General features: G+C 28.6%; 1 protein-coding gene across 3 annotated transcripts in view; it reads right to left on the bottom strand.

Annotated features, from left to right (window-relative positions):
• The window catches only part of LOC133614888 (roundabout homolog 2), a 398,279-nt gene that overhangs the window by 649 nt on the left and 377,371 nt on the right, over positions 1–20,259 (bottom strand). For 2 of the 3 annotated variants that reach the window (XM_061973250.2, XM_061973252.1), the window contains one exon: positions 15,291–15,889. In XM_061973250.2, the coding sequence (XP_061829234.1) occupies positions 15,878–15,889 (12 nt within the window). In that variant the 3' untranslated portion in view covers positions 15,291–15,877. Of the gene's footprint in view, positions 1–15,290; positions 15,890–20,259 lie in introns of those variants that run through there. The other variant, XM_061973251.1, reaches the window with a different exon arrangement.

Below are 20,259 nucleotides of genomic sequence, written 5' to 3'. Positions count from 1 at the left end.
AAAAATAGGTAAACTTAGCTAAAATAGGCAAAAAAAGTAGGTAGGCACAGGTAAAAGAAGTAAGTCAACATAGTTAAAAGAGTACGGTAGGTAAGCATAAGTAAAAGAAGGTTAAAAAAAGTAGGTAAACTTGGGTAAAATAGGTTAAAAAAGTAGGTAAGCACAGGTAAAAGAAGTAGGTCAACATAATTAAAAGAGTAGGTAAGCATAAGTAAAAGAAGGTAAAATGGTAGGTAAACGAAAGGGACAAGCGGTAGAAAATGAATGGATGGATAATGTAAAAGAGGGTAAAAAAAAGTAGGTCAACATAGTTAAAAGAGTAGGGAAGCATAAGTAAAAGAAGGTAAAAAAAAGTAGATGAACTTAGGTAAAATAGGCACAAAAAAAAGTAGGTAAGCACAGGTAAAAGAAGTAGTTCAACATAGTTAAAAGAGTAGGTAAGCATAAGTAAAAGAAGGTAAAATGGTAGGTAAACGAAAGGGACAAGCGGTAGAAAATGGATGGATGGATAATGTAAAAGAGGGTAAAAAAAGTAGGTCAACATAGTTAAAAGAGTAGGTAAGCATAAGTAAAAGAAGGTAAAAAAAAAAAGAAGGAGATAAACTTAGGTAAAATAGGCAAAAGATTTAGGTAAGCACAGGTAAAAGAAGTAGTTCAACATAATTAAAAGAGTAGGTAAGCATAAGTAAAAAAAGGTAAAATGTAAGAGAGGGTAAAAAAAAGTAGGTCAACATAGTTAAAAGAGTAGGCAAGCATAAGTAAAAGAAGGTAAAAAAAAAAGAGTAGGTAACCTTAGGTAAAATAGGCTAAAAAGTAGGTAAGCACAGGTAAAAGAAGTAGATCAACATAGTTAAAAGAGTAGGTAAGCATAAGTAAAAGAAGGTAAAAAAAAAAAAAAAAAAGATAAACATAAGTAAAATAGGGTAAAAAGTAGGTAAGCACAGGTAAAAGAACTAGGTCAACATAATTAAAAGAGTAGGTAAGCATGAGTAAAAGAAGGTAAAATAGTAGGTAAAATAATGGAAAAGAGGGTAAAAAAAGGAGGTCAACATAGTTAAAAGAGTAGGTAAGCATAAGTAAAAGAAGGTGAAAAAAAAAAGAGTAGGTAATCTTAGATAAAATAGGCTAAAAAAAGTAGGTAAGCACAGGTAAAAGAAGTAGGTCAACATAATTAAAAGAGTAGGTAAGCATGAGTAAAAGAAGGTAAAATAGTAGGTAAAATAATGTAAAAGAGGGTAAAAAAAAGGGAGGTCAACATAGTTAAAAGATTAGGTAAGCATAAGTAAAAGAAGGTAAAATAGTAGGTAAAAGGAAAGGGACAAGCGGTAGAAATGGATGGATGGATGGATAATGTAAAAGAGGGTTAAAAAAGTAGGTCAACGTAGTTAAAAGAGTAAGTAAGCATAAGTAAAAGGTAAAAAAAAGAAGATAAACATAGGTAAAATAGGCAAAAAAAGTAGGTAAGCACAGGTAAAAGAAGTGTTCAACAAAGTTAAGAGTAGGTAAGCATAAGGAAAAGAAGGTAAAAAAAAGAGGATATATACGTAGGTAAAATAGGCTAAAAAGTAGGTAAGAAGTAGTTCAACATAATTAAAAGAGTAGGTAAGCATGAGTAAACGAAGGTAAAATAGTAGGTAAACAATAATGTAAAAGAGGGTAAAAAAAAAAGTAGGTCAACATAGTTAAAGGAGTAGGTAAACATAAGTAAAAGAAGGTAAAATAGTAGGTAAAATGAAAGGGACAAGCGGTATAAAATGGATGGATGGATGGATAATGTAAAAGAGGGTTAAAAAAAAAGTAGGTCAACATAGTTAAAAGAGTAGGAAAGCATAAGTAAAAGAAGGTAAAAAAAAAGTAGATAAACTGAGGTAAAATAGGCTAAAAAAGTCGGTAAGCACAGGTAAAAAAAGTAGGTCAACATAGTTAAAAGAGTAGGTAAGCATAAGTAAAAGAAGGTTAAAAAAAAGTAGATAAACGTAGGTAAAATAGGCTAAAAAAGTAGGTAATTACAGGTAAAAGAAGTAGTTCAACATAATTAAAAGAGTAGGTAAGCATGAGTAAAAAAAGGTAAAATAGTAGGTAAAATATTGTAAAAGAGGGTAAAAATAGTAGGTCAACATAGTTAAGAGTAGGTAAGCATGAGTAAAAGAAGGTAAAAAAAAAAGAGTAGGTAAAATAGGCTAAAAAGTAGGTAAGCACAGGTAAAAGAAGTAGTTCAACATAATTAAAAGAGTAGGTAAGCATAAGTAAAAGAAGGTAAAATAATGTAAAAGAGGGTAAAAAAAAAAGTAGGTCAACATAGTTAAAAGAGTAGGAAAGCATACGTAAAAGAAGGTAAAAAAAAAAAAAGAGTAGCTAACCTTAGGTAAAATAGGCTAAAAAGTAGGAAAGCACAGGTAAAAGAAGTAGTTCAACATAATTAAACGAGTAGGTAAGCATGAGTAAAAGAAGGTAAAATAGTAGGTAAAATAATGTAAAAGAGGGTAAAGGAAAAAGGAAGTCAACATAGTTAAAAGAGTAGGAAAGCATAAGCAAAAGAAGGTAAAAAAAAAGAAAAAAAAAAAGAGTAGCTAACCTTAGGTAAAATAGGCTAAAAAGTAGGTAAGCACAGGTAAAAGAAGTAGGTCAACATAGTTAAAAGAGTAGGTAAGCACAAGTAAAAGAAGGTACAAAAAAGTAGATAAACATAGGTAAAATAGGCTAAAAAGTAGGTAAGCACAGGTAAAAGAAGTAGGTCAACATAATTAAAAGAGTAGGTAAGCATAAGTAAAAGAAGGTAAAAAAAAAAAAGTACATAAACTGAGGTAAAATAGGCTAAAAAAAGTAGGTAAGCACAGGTAAAAGAAGTAGGTCAACATAATTAAAAGAGTAGGTAGGCATAAGTAAAAGAAAGTAAAAAAAGTAGATAGACTTAGGTGAAATAGGCAAAAAAAAAGTAGGTAAGCACAGGTAAAAGAAGTAGTTCAACATAGTTAAAAGAGTAGGTAAGCATAAGTAAAATGAGGTAAAATAGTGGGTAAAATAATGCAAAAGAGGGTAAAAAAAAGTAGGTCAACTTGGTTAAAAGAGTAGGTAAGCATAAGTAAAAGAAGGTTACAAAAAAGTAGATAAACGTAGGTAAAATAGGCTAAAAAGTAGGTAAGCACAGGTAAAAGAAGTAGTTCAACATAATTAAAAGAGTAGGCAAGCATAAGTAAAAGAAGGTAAAATAGTAGGTAAAATAATGTAAAAGAGGGTAAAAAAAAGTAGGTCAACATAGTTAAAAGAGTAGGTAAGCATAAGTAAAAGAAGGTAAAATAGTAGGTAATATGAAAGGGACAAGCGGTAGAAAATGGATGCATGGATGGATGGATAATGTAAAAGGGGGTAAAAAAAAGTAGTTCAACATAGTTAAAAGAGTAGGTAAGCATAAGTAAAAGAAGGTTAAATAAAAAGAAGATAAACTTAGGTAAAATAGGCTAAAAAAAAAGTAGGTAAGCACAGGTAAAATAAGTCGTTCAACATAGTTAAGAGTAGGTAAGCATAAGTAAAAAAGGTTAAAAAAAAGTAGATAAACCTAGGTAAAATTTGAAAAAAAAAAAGTAGGTAAGCACAAGTAAAAGAAGTAGGTCAACATAGTTAAAAGAGTAGATAAGCATAAGTAAAAGAAGGTAAAATAGTAGGTAAAATAATGTAAAAGAGGGTAAAAAAAGAAGGTAAAATAGTAGGTAAAATGAAAGGGACAAGCGGTAGAAAATGGATGGCTGGATGGATAATGTAAAAAAGGGTAAAAAAAAAAAAGTAGGTCAACATTGTTAAAAGAGTAGGTAAGCATAAGGAAAAGAAGGTAAAAAAGAAGATAAACTTAGGTAAAATAGGCAAAAAAAGTAGGTAAGTATAGTTAAAAGAGTAGGTAAGCATGAGTAAAAGAAGGTAAAATAGTAGGTAAAAACTAATGTACAAGAGGGTAAAAAAAAGTAGGTCAACATAGTTAAAGGAGTAGGTAAGCATAAGTAAAAGAAGGTAAAATAATGTAAAAGAGGGTAAAAAAAAAAGTAGGTCAACATAGTTAAAAGAGTAGGAAAGCATACGTAAAAGAAGGTAAAAAAAAAAAAAGAGTAGCTAACCTTAGGTAAAATAGGCTAAAAAGTAGGAAAGCACAGGTAAAAGAAGTAGTTCAACATAATTAAACGAGTAGGTAAGCATGAGTAAAAGAAGGTAAAATAGTAGGTAAAATAATGTAAAAGAGGGTAAAGGAAAAAGGAGGTCAACATAGTTAAAAGAGTAGGAAAGCATAAGCAAAAGAAGGTAAAAAAAAAGAAAAAAAAAAAGAGTAGCTAACCTTAGGTAAAATAGGCTAAAAAGTAGGTAAGCACAGGTAAAAGAAGTAGGTCAACATAGTTAAAAGAGTAGGTAAGCACAAGTAAAAGAAGGTACAAAAAAGTAGATAAACATAGGTAAAATAGGCTAAAAAGTAGGTAAGCACAGGTAAAAGAAGTAGGTCAACATAATTAAAAGAGTAGGTAAGCATAAGTAAAAGAAGGTAAAAAAAAAAAAGTACATAAACTGAGGTAAAATAGGCTAAAAAAAGTAGGTAAGCACAGGTAAAAGAAGTAGGTCAACATAATTAAAAGAGTAGGTAGGCATAAGTAAAAGAAAGTAAAAAAAGTAGATAGACTTAGGTGAAATAGGCAAAAAAAAAGTAGGTAAGCACAGGTAAAAGAAGTAGTTCAACATAGTTAAAAGAGTAGGTAAGCATAAGTAAAATGAGGTAAAATAGTGGGTAAAATAATGCAAAAGAGGGTAAAAAAAAGTAGGTCAACTTGGTTAAAAGAGTAGGTAAGCATAAGTAAAAGAAGGTTACAAAAAAGTAGATAAACGTAGGTAAAATAGGCTAAAAAGTAGGTAAGCACAGGTAAAAGAAGTAGTTCAACATAATTAAAAGAGTAGGCAAGCATAAGTAAAAGAAGGTAAAATAGTAGGTAAAATAATGTAAAAGAGGGTAAAAAAAAGTAGGTCAACATAGTTAAAAGAGTAGGTAAGCATAAGTAAAAGAAGGTAAAATAGTAGGTAATATGAAAGGGACAAGCGGTAGAAAATGGATGCATGGATGGATGGATAATGTAAAAGGGGGTAAAAAAAAGTAGTTCAACATAGTTAAAAGAGTAGGTAAGCATAAGTAAAAGAAGGTTAAATAAAAAGAAGATAAACTTAGGTAAAATAGGCTAAAAAAAAAGTAGGTAAGCACAGGTAAAATAAGTCGTTCAACATAGTTAAGAGTAGGTAAGCATAAGTAAAAAAGGTTAAAAAAAAGTAGATAAACCTAGGTAAAATTTGAAAAAAAAAAAGTAGGTAAGCACAAGTAAAAGAAGTAGGTCAACATAGTTAAAAGAGTAGATAAGCATAAGTAAAAGAAGGTAAAATAGTAGGTAAAATAATGTAAAAGAGGGTAAAAAAAGAAGGTAAAATAGTAGGTAAAATGAAAGGGACAAGCGGTAGAAAATGGATGGCTGGATGGATAATGTAAAAAAGGGTAAAAAAAAAAAAGTAGGTCAACATTGTTAAAAGAGTAGGTAAGCATAAGGAAAAGAAGGTAAAAAAGAAGATAAACTTAGGTAAAATAGGCAAAAAAAGTAGGTAAGTATAGTTAAAAGAGTAGGTAAGCATGAGTAAAAGAAGGTAAAATAGTAGGTAAAAACTAATGTACAAGAGGGTAAAAAAAAGTAGGTCAACATAGTTAAAGGAGTAGGTAAGCATAAGTAAAAGGTAAAATAGTAGGTAAAATGAAAGGGACAAGCGGTAGAAATGGATGGATGGATGGATAATGTAAAAAAGGGTAAAAAGAAAGAAGTAGGTCAACATAGTTAAAAAAGTAGGTAAGCATAAGTAAAAGAAGGTAAAAAAAAAGGAGATAAACTTAGGTAAAATAGGCTAAAAAAAAGTAGGTAAGCACAGGTAAAAGAAGTAGGTTAACATAGTTAAAAGAGTAGGTAAGCATAAGTAAAAGAAGGTAAAAAAAAAAAGAAGATAAACGTAGGTAAAATTTGAAAAAAAAAGAAGTAGGTAAGCACAGGTAAAAGAAGTAGGTCAACATAGTTAAAAGAGTAGGTAAGCATAAGTAAAAGAAGGTAAAATAGTAGGTAAAATAATGTAAAAGAGGGTAAAAAAAGGTGGTCAACATAGTTAAAAGAGTAGGTAAGCATAAGGTAAAGAAGGTAAAAAAAGAAGATAAACTTAGGTAAAATAGGCTAAAAAAGAAGATCAACTTAGGTAAAATAGGCAAAAAAGTAGGTAAGCACAGGTAAAAGAAGTCGTTCAACATAGTTAAAAGAGTAGTTAAGCATAAGTAAAAGAAGGTAAAAAAAAGAAGATAAACTTAGGTAAAATAGGCTAAAAAAGTAGGTAAGCACAGGTAAAATAAGTCGTTCAACATAGTTAAAAGAGTAGGTAAGCATGAGTAAAAGAAGGTAAAATAGTAGGTAAAAACTAATGTACAAGAGGGTAAAAAAAAAGTAGGTCAACATAGTTAAAGGAGTAGGTAAGCATAAGTAAAAGAAGGTAAAATAGTAGGTAAAATGAAAGGGACAAGCGGTAGACAATGGATGGATGGATGATAATGTAAAAAAGGGTAAAAAAAAAGAGTAGGTCAACATAGTTAAAAGAGTAGGTAAGCATAAGTAAAAGAAGGTAAAAAAAAAGGAGATAAACTTAGGTAAAATAGGCTAAAAAAAAGTAGGTAAGCACAGGTAAAATAAGTAGGTCAACAATTAAAAGAGTAGGTAAGCATAAGTAAAAGAAGGTAAAATAATGTATAAGAGGGTAATTAAAGTAGGTAAACTTAGATTAAATAAAAATATATATGTAAGCATAGATGGTAAAAAACGTAGGTTGACCTCAGTAAAAGAAGGTAAAAGAAGGGCCTAATGAGTTCAGAAGGTAAGGTAAGCATAAGTACAGAAAGGTAAACATGTAGGTAAACTTGATAACTTGTAGAAGAAGGCAAAAATGTTTGTAAAAATAGGTACAATTGTAGGTAAACATATGGTAAAATAATGTAAAATGAGGTTTGAAAAAATTTGTAAGCAAAGGTAGAATAAGGTAAAAAAAACAAAAAACATGTAGGTTAGTATAGATAAAACCAGGTTAAAGAAACAGTCTAACTTATGTCTAACTGATTTCATATGCCACAAGCCAATTAGCAACAAGCATCATATTGGAAGCTAAATAATGGTGATGGTGTAAAATATGACATCACCTCGTTTTTTATTGAGGGCCACATCAAAGTTGCTGTATGGCTCAAAGGGCCACTTGTATGATCAATATAATATGAACAGAAACGTACACTCGCCTCATGATATCACCAAACGACATGCATTTGATCATTATAAAGCACAAGTGTCAAACTCAAGGCCCGGGGGCCGGATGTGGCCCACCACTTCATTTTATTTGGCCCTTGAGAGCCTGGAAATAACATGTATCAATAAAGTGCTGTAACTTCTCTTATTAAATGTATTCTTTCTTTATATTTTGGCAGAAAAAAAATGTATGTAATCGCAAATTATGTTAACTTAAATATTGTATAATTATGCAAAAATATATGATCACACATTCAAACCATTTTTTAAATAGAAATAAATACTAATAATAATGATTTCTAAGCAAGTTATCCATCAAATTGTGCAATGTAAAAGTAGCAATAGATTACATGGTAAAGTTGTGAAATTTACTGTCGTTTTACAGCATTTTTCTCTACATGAAAAAAAAACATTCCTTTTTTTTTTTTTTTTTACTGTAATAAAGGGGTGCCGTTTTGACATTTACAGTAATTCTAAGCAAGTTATCAATCAAATTGTGCAATGTAAAAGTAGCAATAGATTACATGGTAAAATGATGAAATTTACTGTCTTTTTTACAGCATTTTTCTCTACATGAAAAAAAACAGTACTTTTTTTTTTTTACTGTAATAAAGGGGTGCCGTTTTGACATTTACAGTAATTCTAAGCAAGTTATCAATCAAATTGTACAAAGTAAAAGTAGCAATAGATTACATGGTAAAATTGTGAAATTTACTGTCTTTTTTACAGCATTTTTCTCTACATGAAAAAAACCAGTACTTTTTTTTTTTTTTTTTTTTTTTTACTGTAATAAAGGGGTGCCGTTTTGACATTTACAGTAATTCTAAGCAAGTTATCAATCAAATTGTGCAATGTAAAAGTAGCAATAGATTACATGGTAAAATGATGAAATTTACTGTCTTTTTTACAGCATTTTTCTCTACATGAAAAAAACCAGTACTTTTTTTTTTTTTTTTTACTGTAATAAAGGGGTGCCGTTTTGACATTTACAGTAATTCTAAGCAAGTTATCAATCAAATTGTGCAATGTAAAAGTAGCAATAGATTACATGGTAAAATGATGAAATTTACTGTCTTTTTTACAGCATTTTTCTCTACATGAAAAAAAACAGTACTTTTTTTTTTTTTTTTTTACTGTAATAAAGGGGTGCCGTTTTGACATTTACAGTAATTCTAAGCAAGTTATCAATCAAATTGTGCAAAGTAAAAGTAGCAATAGATTACATGGTAAAGTTGTGAAATTTACTGTCGTTTTACAGCATTTTTCTCTACATGAAAAAAAACAGTACTTTTTTTTTTTTTTTTTTTTTTACTGTAATAAAGGGGTGCCGTTTTGACATTTACAGTAATTCTAAGCAAGTTATCAATCAAATTGTGCAATGTAAAAGTAGCAATAGATTACATGGTAAAGTTGTGAAATTTACTGTCGTTTTACAGCATTTTTCTCTACATGAAAAAAAACAGTACTTTTTTTTTTTTTTTTACTGTAATAAAGGGGTGCCGTTTTGACATTTACAGTAATTCTAAGCAAGTTATCAATCAAATTGTGCAATGTAAAAGTAGCAATAGATTACATGGTAAAGTTGTGAAATTTACTGTCGTTTTACAGCATTTTTCTCTACATGAAAAAAAACAGTACTTTTTTTTTTTTTTTTACTGTAATAAAGGGGTGCCGTTTTGACATTTACAGTAATTCTAAGCAAGTTATCCATCAAATTGTACAAAGTAAAAGTAGCAATAGATTACATGGTAAAATTGGGAAATTTACTGTCGTTTTACAGCATTTTTCTCTACATGAAAAAAAAAGTAGTACTTTTTTTTTTTTTTTTTTTACTGTATTAAAAGGGTGCCGTTTTGACATTTACAGTAATACAACATATTACCGGTAAAAAAACAAAACAAAAACTGGCAGCTCAGGTGCCAAGATTTTATTGTAAACATGCAGTTTATTTTATTTACAGTAAAAAAAACAAATGCCAATTTTACAGTAAAATTCTGGCAACTGAGCTGTCTTTTTTTTAACCATAAAAACATCAGTGCTGTTTTTTCCATTTACAGTAATATACACTACATATTGAGGTGAAATTATTGCAACTTATCTTTTTTTTTTGACATTTGAGTTTAAAAAAAATCTACTAATAAAATGCATTTAAAAAATGTGTGTAATAATAGTACTCACTGTTAAATGTGGCCCTCTGGGGCCCAAACATAACTGCGATGTGGCCCTCAGTGAAAACCACTTTGACACTTTTGTTATAAACGGAATAAATAAATAGATAGCTTGCTTTAAAATCATAAGTCAAGGTGACGAGCAGATATAAGTATTGTTGATAATAAATGCTTGGAGTATCTTACATGATTAGATAATATTTAAGTTTAGAAAGATATGCAGTTACATTTTTTTATGTCAAATAATTCTAATATATAAAACATTTAATCCTAATTTATGGGGTTAAATTAAATGTCTATAATTAATTAAAATTGTTAATTAATTAATTTAATTAATTCATTTAATTTGTGAATTTAATTTATTAAATGTAATTTAATTAAATTTAAAATTGTATTAAATAAAATAAATTCATATAATAATAATAATAATATCATTAATTAAATTTCTGTTCTTTATAGTTTTTTTTCGTATTTATTTATTTGTATTTTATACACTTTTTATTGGAAAAAAATATACTAAATACTTTCCATTAAAAAAAAAAAATCCATACTCCTTTTACACTATAATTGAACAATGTCTGAGTACAACTAACTATATTTTATTAGCTCACTGAAATATACTAAATATTTATTTTAAAATAAAAGTGGTCAGTTTCGGTTGATACTGTGAAAGTCGCGGAAGACTTCATGCAAATAAATCTGCCTGGCAACAGAGATTTAACAAGATGCAGTACTGGTGTCTCGCCACTGGGGGTCGCAAGCGGGGGCACGTGATAGCTGCAGTACAGAGCGAGCAGGTGGACGGACAGATGGTGACGTCACTTGTTTTCACATCCCACAAACACGTCTTGATGGCAACAAGCAATCATTTTTGACAACATCGTGGAAAATATTCAATAAATGATCCTATTGCTATCTTGTTGGTAAATACAGCACAGAATGAGTAGTTTGTAAAATTCCACTTTTAGTGTAGGAACAATTTTTAATATATTGAGGACACTTTTTGATGACCTCATAGTTGCTAATTGAGGGAGGTTATTAATTCCACATGGGTGATTTTTTTCCCCCTCCCCGTTAATCAATTACAAAAATAGATGTAAAAAATTGCAATTATGTAATTTTTTTTATATATACAAAATTTAATTATATTTTTATATATTCATTTGATAGTTTAACTATTTTTTAATACTATATATATATATATATATACATATATATATATATATATATATACACACACACACATATAAATACATATATATACATATATATATATACAAACATACACACACATATATTTTTTTATACACACATATATAAATATATACACACACAAACACTCATATATATATACATACAAACATACACACATATATATATTTTTTATACACACATATATAAATATATACACACACACATATATATATATATATATATATATATAAAAAAATAATATATATATATATATATATACACACATATATATACATCTATGTATATGTGTGTATATATATACACATACCGTATATATATATATATATATACACACATATAAATACATATATATACATATATATATATATACAAACATACACACATATATATTTTTTTATACACACATATATAAATATATACACACACAAACACTCATATATATATATATATTTATATATATATATATATATACATACAAACATACACACATATATATATTTTTTTATACACACATATATAAATATATACACACACACATATATATATATATATATACACACATATATATACATTTATGTATATGTGTGTATATATACACATACCGTATATATATATATATATATATATATATATATATACACATATACTTTTTTTTCTTTCCATGATGGCAGGTGAGGCCCCGCCTCACCTGCCTCCTCTGACTGCAAGTCACTGATATATATATATATATATATATATATATATATATACATACACACACACACATATATATGCTGGAACCTATCCCATCTCCACAAGAAAATACGCCTCTTCTTTTGTCATGTTTTCTTTTTTATTTAAAAAACCCAAAATCTTCATGAAACAAACAACGGCGGTGCCACAGAGGTGAGAAATCAACACACACAACACTACACACGTGTATGAACACACGCACGCACACACACACACACACACACACACACACACACACACACACACACACACACACACACACACACACACACACACACACACACACACACACACACACACACACACACACACACACACACACACGAGTTTTTACCTTCTTCCCCCTCTTCACACACAAGATTAAAGCCAAGATACATTCAAGAATCCGTTGTACAATATGTCATCCTTCACTTTCACACATTTGACTTTTGTCCAAACACACTTTCTACTGGAGCGAGAATATGGAAGGATGTTTATTTACACACACAAAAGAACAAAAACACGAGATAAAATATAGAAAAGGGGACACAATGTTTTGTCTTTTGTCCTCTCTAAGGGACAAGAGTCATGTTTCAAATGACTGTAAGTATATAAGTACTTTCAAAAATTAATGAAGAAAAAAAAAGTTGTATTCTTACAGTTTTTTCCAATTGCTTACACACAAAATGTTTAATTTCCACACAGTTAAAAGTCTAAACAAAACCACTGTGCAGATTTGCATAATATTAGACTCTGCTTCAGTTTTATTCCACACACTTTCCCATCTCGCACACAGATCAATTAAATTCACAAATTAAATTAAATAATTAAAATAATTAATTAATTAATTAAATTAATTTAATTGAGGTATTTTGCACATTTTTGGGACTTTTGCCGACTTTTCTCCCCCACTTTTCTTGGGACTTGGCTGGGCACGTTTTGGGCATCCTGAGACTTGCATGGCCGGCGGCGGGAACTTTACACACACCTTCCCATCTTGCACACATATAAATGAAATTCACAAACTAAATTAATTAATTAAAAATATTAATTAATTTAATTAATTAAAATTATTAATTAATTAAATTAAAATTAATTAATTGTATTTAATTGTAATTCATTAAAATAAATTAATATAATAATAATAATTTAATTAATTAAAATAAATTCACAAATTAAAAAAACTGCTTTGTGAAGTTGTATTCTTACAATATTTTTCCAATTGTTTATACACTCAGTTTTAAATTTTCACACAGTTAAAAGTCTACACACAGTAAACAAAACCACTGTGCAGATTTGTCTAATATTAGACTCTGCTTCACAGTTATATTCCACACACCTTCCCATCTAACAGATCAATTAAATCCACACACCTTCCCATCTAGCACAAATATAAATTACATTCACAAATTAAATTAATTAATTAATTTAATTAATTACTTTAATTAATGTAATTAATTTAATAAAAAATATTAATTAATGAATTTAATAAATTTGATTAATTTAATTAAAATGATTAATTCATTTAATAATTGTGATTAATTTAATTAAAATAAATTCATATAATAATTTAATTAATTAAAATACATTCACAAATTAAAAAAACTGCTTCGTGCAGTTGTATTCTTACAGTTTTTTCCAATTGCGTACACACTCAATTTTTAATTTTCACACAGTTAAAAGTCTACACACAGTAAACAAAACCACTGTGCAGATTTGTCTAATATTAGACTCTGCTTCACAGTTATATTCCACACACCTTCCCATCTAACAGATGAATTAAATTCACAAATTAAATTAATGTATGAATGTATTAATTAATTAATTTAATAAATGTAATTAATTTAATTAAAATTATTATTTAATTAATTAAATTAAAATGATTATTAAAATTAAAATTTAATTTAATAAAAATAAATGCATATAATAATAATTATTTAATTAATTAAAATACATTCACAAATTAAAAAAACTGCTTCGTGCAGTTGAATTCTTACAGTTTTTTCCAATTGCTTACACACTCAATTTTTAATTTTCACACAGTTAAAAGTCTACACACAGTAAACAAAACCACTGTGTAGATTTGTCTAATATTAGGCATAGACTGCTTCACAGTTTTTGCGAAATATTACACACACCTTCCCATCTTGCACACATATAAGGATTGTGATACACACATTTTCACACTTTAGACACACACGAGGATTGTGATACACACATCTTTATCTCCGGATTTTTTTTTCAAACCTTTTTTATTAGTCTCAGATTTGAATGTGTACTGCATGTCATGGTTGACTACTGTGGTATGCTACTTTACCTGACTGTGGTCAAAATACATATTTGCAGTTTGCAGCATCATTGTTGAGCACTTCTTGAAAAGATGACAGGATATTTTTACTTTCTCTTTAGGTCCTTACGTATAGGCCCACTTCAATGTAAACAATGAGGATTGCTGTGGATTTGTCAACATATTTAGTCAAGTTACAGTAATCATTCATCACATAAGCTTAAAAGGTCGGGCAAAATGCCCCAAACATGTGATTTCATATAGTAAAATAGTTTTTTTTGTTTTTTTTTTACAAATGTGTTGTGTATTTATCAGTGTTGTGTGTAACTTACTCTAATAGTGTCTCATCATTTGAAGTGTGTGTGAGTGAGATGACAATAAAACTGCATTTTTTTTTAATTTTTTTTTTTACAAATGCTTGCTTTATTTTGATGAATGGGAATATGTTTTGACCCAAGTGTGTCATTTTGCAAATAATCTAGGAGTTAAGAAAATTGAATGTGGTGTTTGGAAAAGTGTGTAAATCCTTTTGAAACAAGACACACACTTACTAAAAGTGTGTGTAAGCAAATGGAAAAAACTGTAATATGACTGAAAAAGTAGTAAACCAAGAAAAGTTCAACTTGAGGTGACATCTTTAATTGCTATCTTCAAAATGAGCAAGTAGTGTTTTGTTGTTTAATATAAAAAAATACAAATAAAATGTCGGACGAAAAAATTCTTAAGTCGCTTGACAGAAGATTTTAAAACACAAATAAACACATTTTCTGTCAAGAACTATTGCGGTATATTGTTTGTACCCAAGTATTTAATCCGATGGGCCTCAGGAGGCTTTAACATTTAAATTGTCTAAAATAAAATAAAATCTAAGTCGATAAAAAAAAAAAAGTAGAGTAATGCATTGATATGTTCATAAATTAAGTTATTAAAAAAAAAAAATATATATATATATATATATATATATATATTTTAATATATATATGTGTCTATATATATATATATATATATATATGTGTCTATATATATATATATATATTTATATATGTGTCTATATATATATGTGTCATATATATATACATACATATATATACACACACACATATATATACATATATACACATAATTAATTAAAATTATTAATTAAAAATATTAATTAATTAATTTAATTAATTCGTTTAATTTGTGAATTTAATTTAATTAAAATTATTAATTAGTCATTCAAATGTAATTTAATTAAAATGTAATTAATTAAAATAAATACATATAATAATAATAATAATATAATAATAATTTAATTAATCAAAATACATTCACAAATTAAAAAAAACTGCTCCGTGCAGTTGTATTCTATATATACATACACATATATATATATATATATACACACATATATATGTATATATATGTGTATATATATATATGTGTATACATGTATGTGTATATATATATATATATATATATATATGTATATATATATACACACACACACATGTGTATATATATACACACACATATATATATATATATATATATATATATATATATATATATATATATATATATAGTTTATTTTATTCAGTTCACAATAAAATAATGAGTTGTGTGATGGTAATTCACACTTTAGACAGCAGGGGCCGCTGTTGTCTAACAATAGCGTCGTAGTGTTGCTTCAATAATGGACAGCAGAAAGTCAAAGTGTGTGTCTTTGTGTGTTTGTGTAGCAGCAGAGGACTCACAAATGTATCTGACACGTCACTGACTTTGGCACACAGACAACGCAGATTGTGCAGCTTTTAAAACGCTAAAGATGGCGTCAGAAGAAGGTTCATGAGGAAGAATGTTGTGTTGTGTTGCAGCGACCACAGTGGAACACACTAGAATGTGCAGCTGCAGGAAGCAAGGCTGCAGACATGCAGATTTAAACACACACAACAAGCCTGCAGAGTTTCATAGTGGCTATTGATTAGAGGGAGATGATCCATATGTACACTTTTTTTTTTTTTTTGGAACGGGTGGACTAAACACTTTTGGAGTGGTGAAAAGATCTGAGTTGGGACATCTTACAAAAGACTTCTAATGGAAAAGCTTTCAGTTTTCGATGCGGGGGACTGACCGGTGGTTCACGGAGATGGAGGATGGAGAACACGTCCTAGCCCATCGGCTCACATGACGTTCTAAAAGGAAACAGAAAGTGAAAAGAGTGAGTCGTTTAGCTCAAATAAAACAAAAAATATTCAACATAATTCAACAATGTTCCTCCTTGGATCTTGTTGCTAGGCAAAAATCATCATTTTATTATTTGACCTCGCTAACAGGCGCAGCAATGTACATTTAAAACTATAATAATTGTGCTTTGTTGCTAGGCAGAAAATGTCAAAATTCAATTAAAATATTTGCCAGCTAATTTGTGCTACACAGCAATGAAGATAACAGAAATTGGTTGCTAGGCAAAAAACCTCAACACAAAATTTTATTTTTTACAACAATCATTTTTCTTAGTATTATTGTTGCTAGGCAGAAAATGTAAAAAAAATTAAATTAAAATATTTGCCAGCTAATTTGTGCTACATAGCAATGAAGATAACAGAAATCAGTTGCTAGGCAAATAAACCTCAACACAAAATTGCAATTTTTACAACATAATCATTTTTCTTAGTATTATTGTTGCGAGGCAGAAAATGTCAAAATTGAATTAAAATAGTTACCAGCTAATTTGTGCTACACAGCAATGAAGATAACAGAAATCAGTTGCTAGGCAAAAAAACCTCAACACAAAATTGTATTTTTACAACATAATCATTTTTCTTATTATTATTGTTGCTAGGCAGAAAATGTCAAAATTGAATTAAAATAGTTGTCAGCTAATTTGTGCTACACAGCAATGAAGATAACAGAAATCGATTGCTAGACAAAACACCTCAACACAAAATTGTAATTTTTACAACAATAATTTTTCTTAGTATTATTGTTGCTAGGCAGAAAATGGAAAAAAAAATTTAATTAAAACATTTGCCAGCTAATTTGTGCTACACAGCATTGAAGATAACAGACTTGGTTGCTAGGCAGAAAATGGAAAAAAAAATGTAATTAAAATATTTGCCAGCTAATTTGTGCTACACAGCAATGAAGATAACAGAAATCAGTTGCTAGGCAAAAAAACCTCAACACAAAATTGTAATTTTTACAACATAATAATTTTTCTTAGTATTATTGTTGCTCGGCAGAAAATGTCAACATTGAATTAAAATAGTTGCCAGCTAATTTGTGCTACACAGCAATGAAGATAACAGAAATCAGTTGCTAGGCAAAACACCTCAACACAAAATTGTAATTTTTACAACAATCATTTTTCTTAGTATTATTGTTGCTAGGCAGAAAATGTAAAAAAAATTGAATTAAAATATTTGCCAGCTAATTTGTGCTACACAGCATTGAAGATAACAGAAATTGGTTGCTAGGCAAAAAACCTCAACACAAAATTGTAATTTTTACAACAATAATTGTTCTTATTATTATTGCTAGGCAGAAAATGGAACAAAAATTGAATTAAAACATTTGCCAGCTAATTTGTGCTACACAGCATTGAAGATAACAGAAATCGGTTGCTAGGCAAAAAACCTCAACACAAAATTGTAATTTTTACAACAATAATTTTTTTTAGTATTATTGTTGCTAGGCAGAAAATGTCAAAATTCTATTAAAATATTTGCCAGCTAATTTGTGCTACACAGCATTGAAGATAACAGAAATCGGTTGCTAGGCAAAAAACCTCAACACAAAATAGTAATTTTTACTACAATAATTTTACTTAGTATTATTGTTGCTAGGCAGAAAATGTAAAAAAAAAATTGAATTAAAATATTTGCCAGCTAATTTGTGCTACACAGCAATGAAGCTAACAGAAATTGGTTGTTAGGCAAAAAACCTCAGCACAACATTTTAATTTATACTACAATAATTGTACTTAGTATTATTGTTGCTAGGCAGAAAATGTAAAAAAAAAAGTTTTATTAAAAATATTTGCCAGCTAATTTGTGCTACACAGCAATGAAGATAACATAAATCGGTTGCTAGGCAAAAGACCTCAACACAAAATTGTAATTTTTACAACAATAATTTTTTTAGTATTATTGTTGCTGGGCAGAAAATGTAAAAATTAAATTAAAATATTTGCCCGCTAATTTGTGCTACACAGCAATGAAGATAACAGAAATCAGTTGCTAGGCAAAAAAACCTCAACACAAAATTGTAATTTTTACAACATAATCATTTTTCTTAGTATTATTGTTGCTAGGCAGAAAATGTAAAAAAAATTTAATTAAAATATTTGCCAGCTAATTTGTGCTACACAGCAATGAAGATAACAGAAATCGGTTGCTAGGCAAAAAACCTCAACACAAAATTGTAATTTTTACAACTATAATTTTTCTTAGTATTATTGTTGCTAGGCAGAAAATGGAAAAAAAATTGAATTAAAACATTTGCCAGCTAATTTGTGCTACACAGCATTGAAGATAACAGACTTGGTTGCTAGGCAGAAAATGGAAAAAAAAAATGTATTAAAACATTTGCCAGCTAATTTGTGCTACACAGCAATGAAGATAACAGAAATCAGTTGCTAGGCAAAAGAACCTCAACACAAAATTGTAATTTTTACAACATAATAATTTTTCTTAGTATTATTGTTGCTCGGCAGAAAATGGAAAAAAAATTGAATTAAAACATTCGCCAGCTAATTTGTGCTACACAGCAATGAAGATAACAGAAATCGTTTGTTAGGCAAAACACCTCAACACAAAATTGTAATTTTTACAACAATCATTTTTCTTAGTATTATTGTTGCTAGGCAGAAAATGTCAAAATTGAATTAAAATATTTGCCAGCTAATTTGTGCTACACAGCAATGAAGATAACAGAAATCGGTTGCTAGGCAAAAAACCTCAAGACAAAATTGTAATTTTTACAACAATATTTTTTCTTAGTAATATTGTTGCTAGGCAGAAAATGTCAAAATTAAATTAAAATATTTGCCAGCTAATTTGTGCTCCACAGCAATGAAGATAACAGAAATCGGTTGCTAGGCAAAAAGCCTCAACACAAAATTGTAATTTTTACAACAATCATTTTTCTTAGTATTATTGTTGCTAGGCAGAAAATGGAAAAAAATTGAATTAAAACATTTGCCAGCTAATTTGTGCTACACAGCATTGAAGATAACAGACTTGGTTGCTAGGCAGAAAATGGAAAAAAAAAATGTAATTAAAATATTTGCCAGTTAATTTGTGCTACACAGCAATGAAGATAACAGAAATCGGTTGCTATGCAGAAAATGGAAAAAAAAATTAATTGAAATATTTGCCAGCTAATTTGTGCTACACAGCAATGAAGATAACAGAAATCGTTTGTTAGGCAAAACACCTCAACACAAAATTGTAATTTTTACAACAATCATTTTTCTTAGTATTATTGTTGCTATGCAGAAAATGTCAAAATTTAATCAAAATAGTTGCCAGCTAATTTGTGCTACACAGCAATGAAGATAACAGAAATCAGTTGCTAGGCAAAAAACCTCAACACAAAATTGTAATTTTTACAATATAATCATTTTTCTTAGTATTATTGTTGCTAGGCAGAAAATGTCAAAATCGAATTAAAATAGTTGCCAGCTCATTTGTGCTACACAGCAATGAAGATAACAGAAATCCGTTGTTAGGCAAAAAACCTCAACACAAAATTGTAATTTTTACAACAATCATTTTTCTTAGTATTATTGTTGCTAGGCAGAAAATGTAAAAAATTTTTTTAGATAAAATAGTTGTCAGCTAATTTGTGCTACACAGCAATGAAGATAACAGAAATCAGTTGCTAGGCAAATAAACCTCAACACAAAATTGTATTTTTTTACAACAATCATTTTTCTTAGTATTATTGTTGCTATGCAGAAAATGTCAAAATTGAATTAAAATATTTGCCCACTAATTTGTGCTACAAAGCAATGAAGATAAGAGAAATTAGTTGCTAGGCAAAAAAACCTCAACACAAAATTGTAATTTTTACAACATAATAATTTTTCTTAGTATTATTGTTGCTAGGCAGAAAATGTCAAAATTGAATTAAAATAGTTGCCAGCTAATTTGTGCTACACAGCAATGAAGATAACAGAAATCGGTTGTTAGGCAAAAAACCTCAACACAAAATTGTAATTTTTACAACAATCATTTTTCTTAGTATTATTGTTGCTAGGCAGAAAATGTCAAAATTGAATAAAAATATTTGCCAGCTAATTTGTGCTACACAGCAATGAAGATAACAGAAATTGGTTGATAGGCAAAAAACCTCAACACAAAATTGTAATTTTTACTACAATAATTTTACTTAGTATTATTGTTGCTAGGCAGAAAATGTAAAAAGAAAATTGAATTAAAATATTTGCCAGCTAATTTGTGCTACACAGCAATGAAGATAACAGAAATTGGTTGCTAGGAAAAAAACCTCAGCACAAAATTTTAATTTATACTACAATAATTTTACTTAGTATTATTGT

Source organism: Nerophis lumbriciformis, linkage group LG17, assembly GCF_033978685.3.
Source record: "Nerophis lumbriciformis linkage group LG17, RoL_Nlum_v2.1, whole genome shotgun sequence".
Classification (NCBI taxonomy): domain Eukaryota; kingdom Metazoa; phylum Chordata; class Actinopteri; order Syngnathiformes; family Syngnathidae; genus Nerophis; species Nerophis lumbriciformis.
The sequence above is the reverse complement of the archived record's forward strand: the minus strand, read 5'-3'. Positions and strand labels throughout refer to the sequence as shown.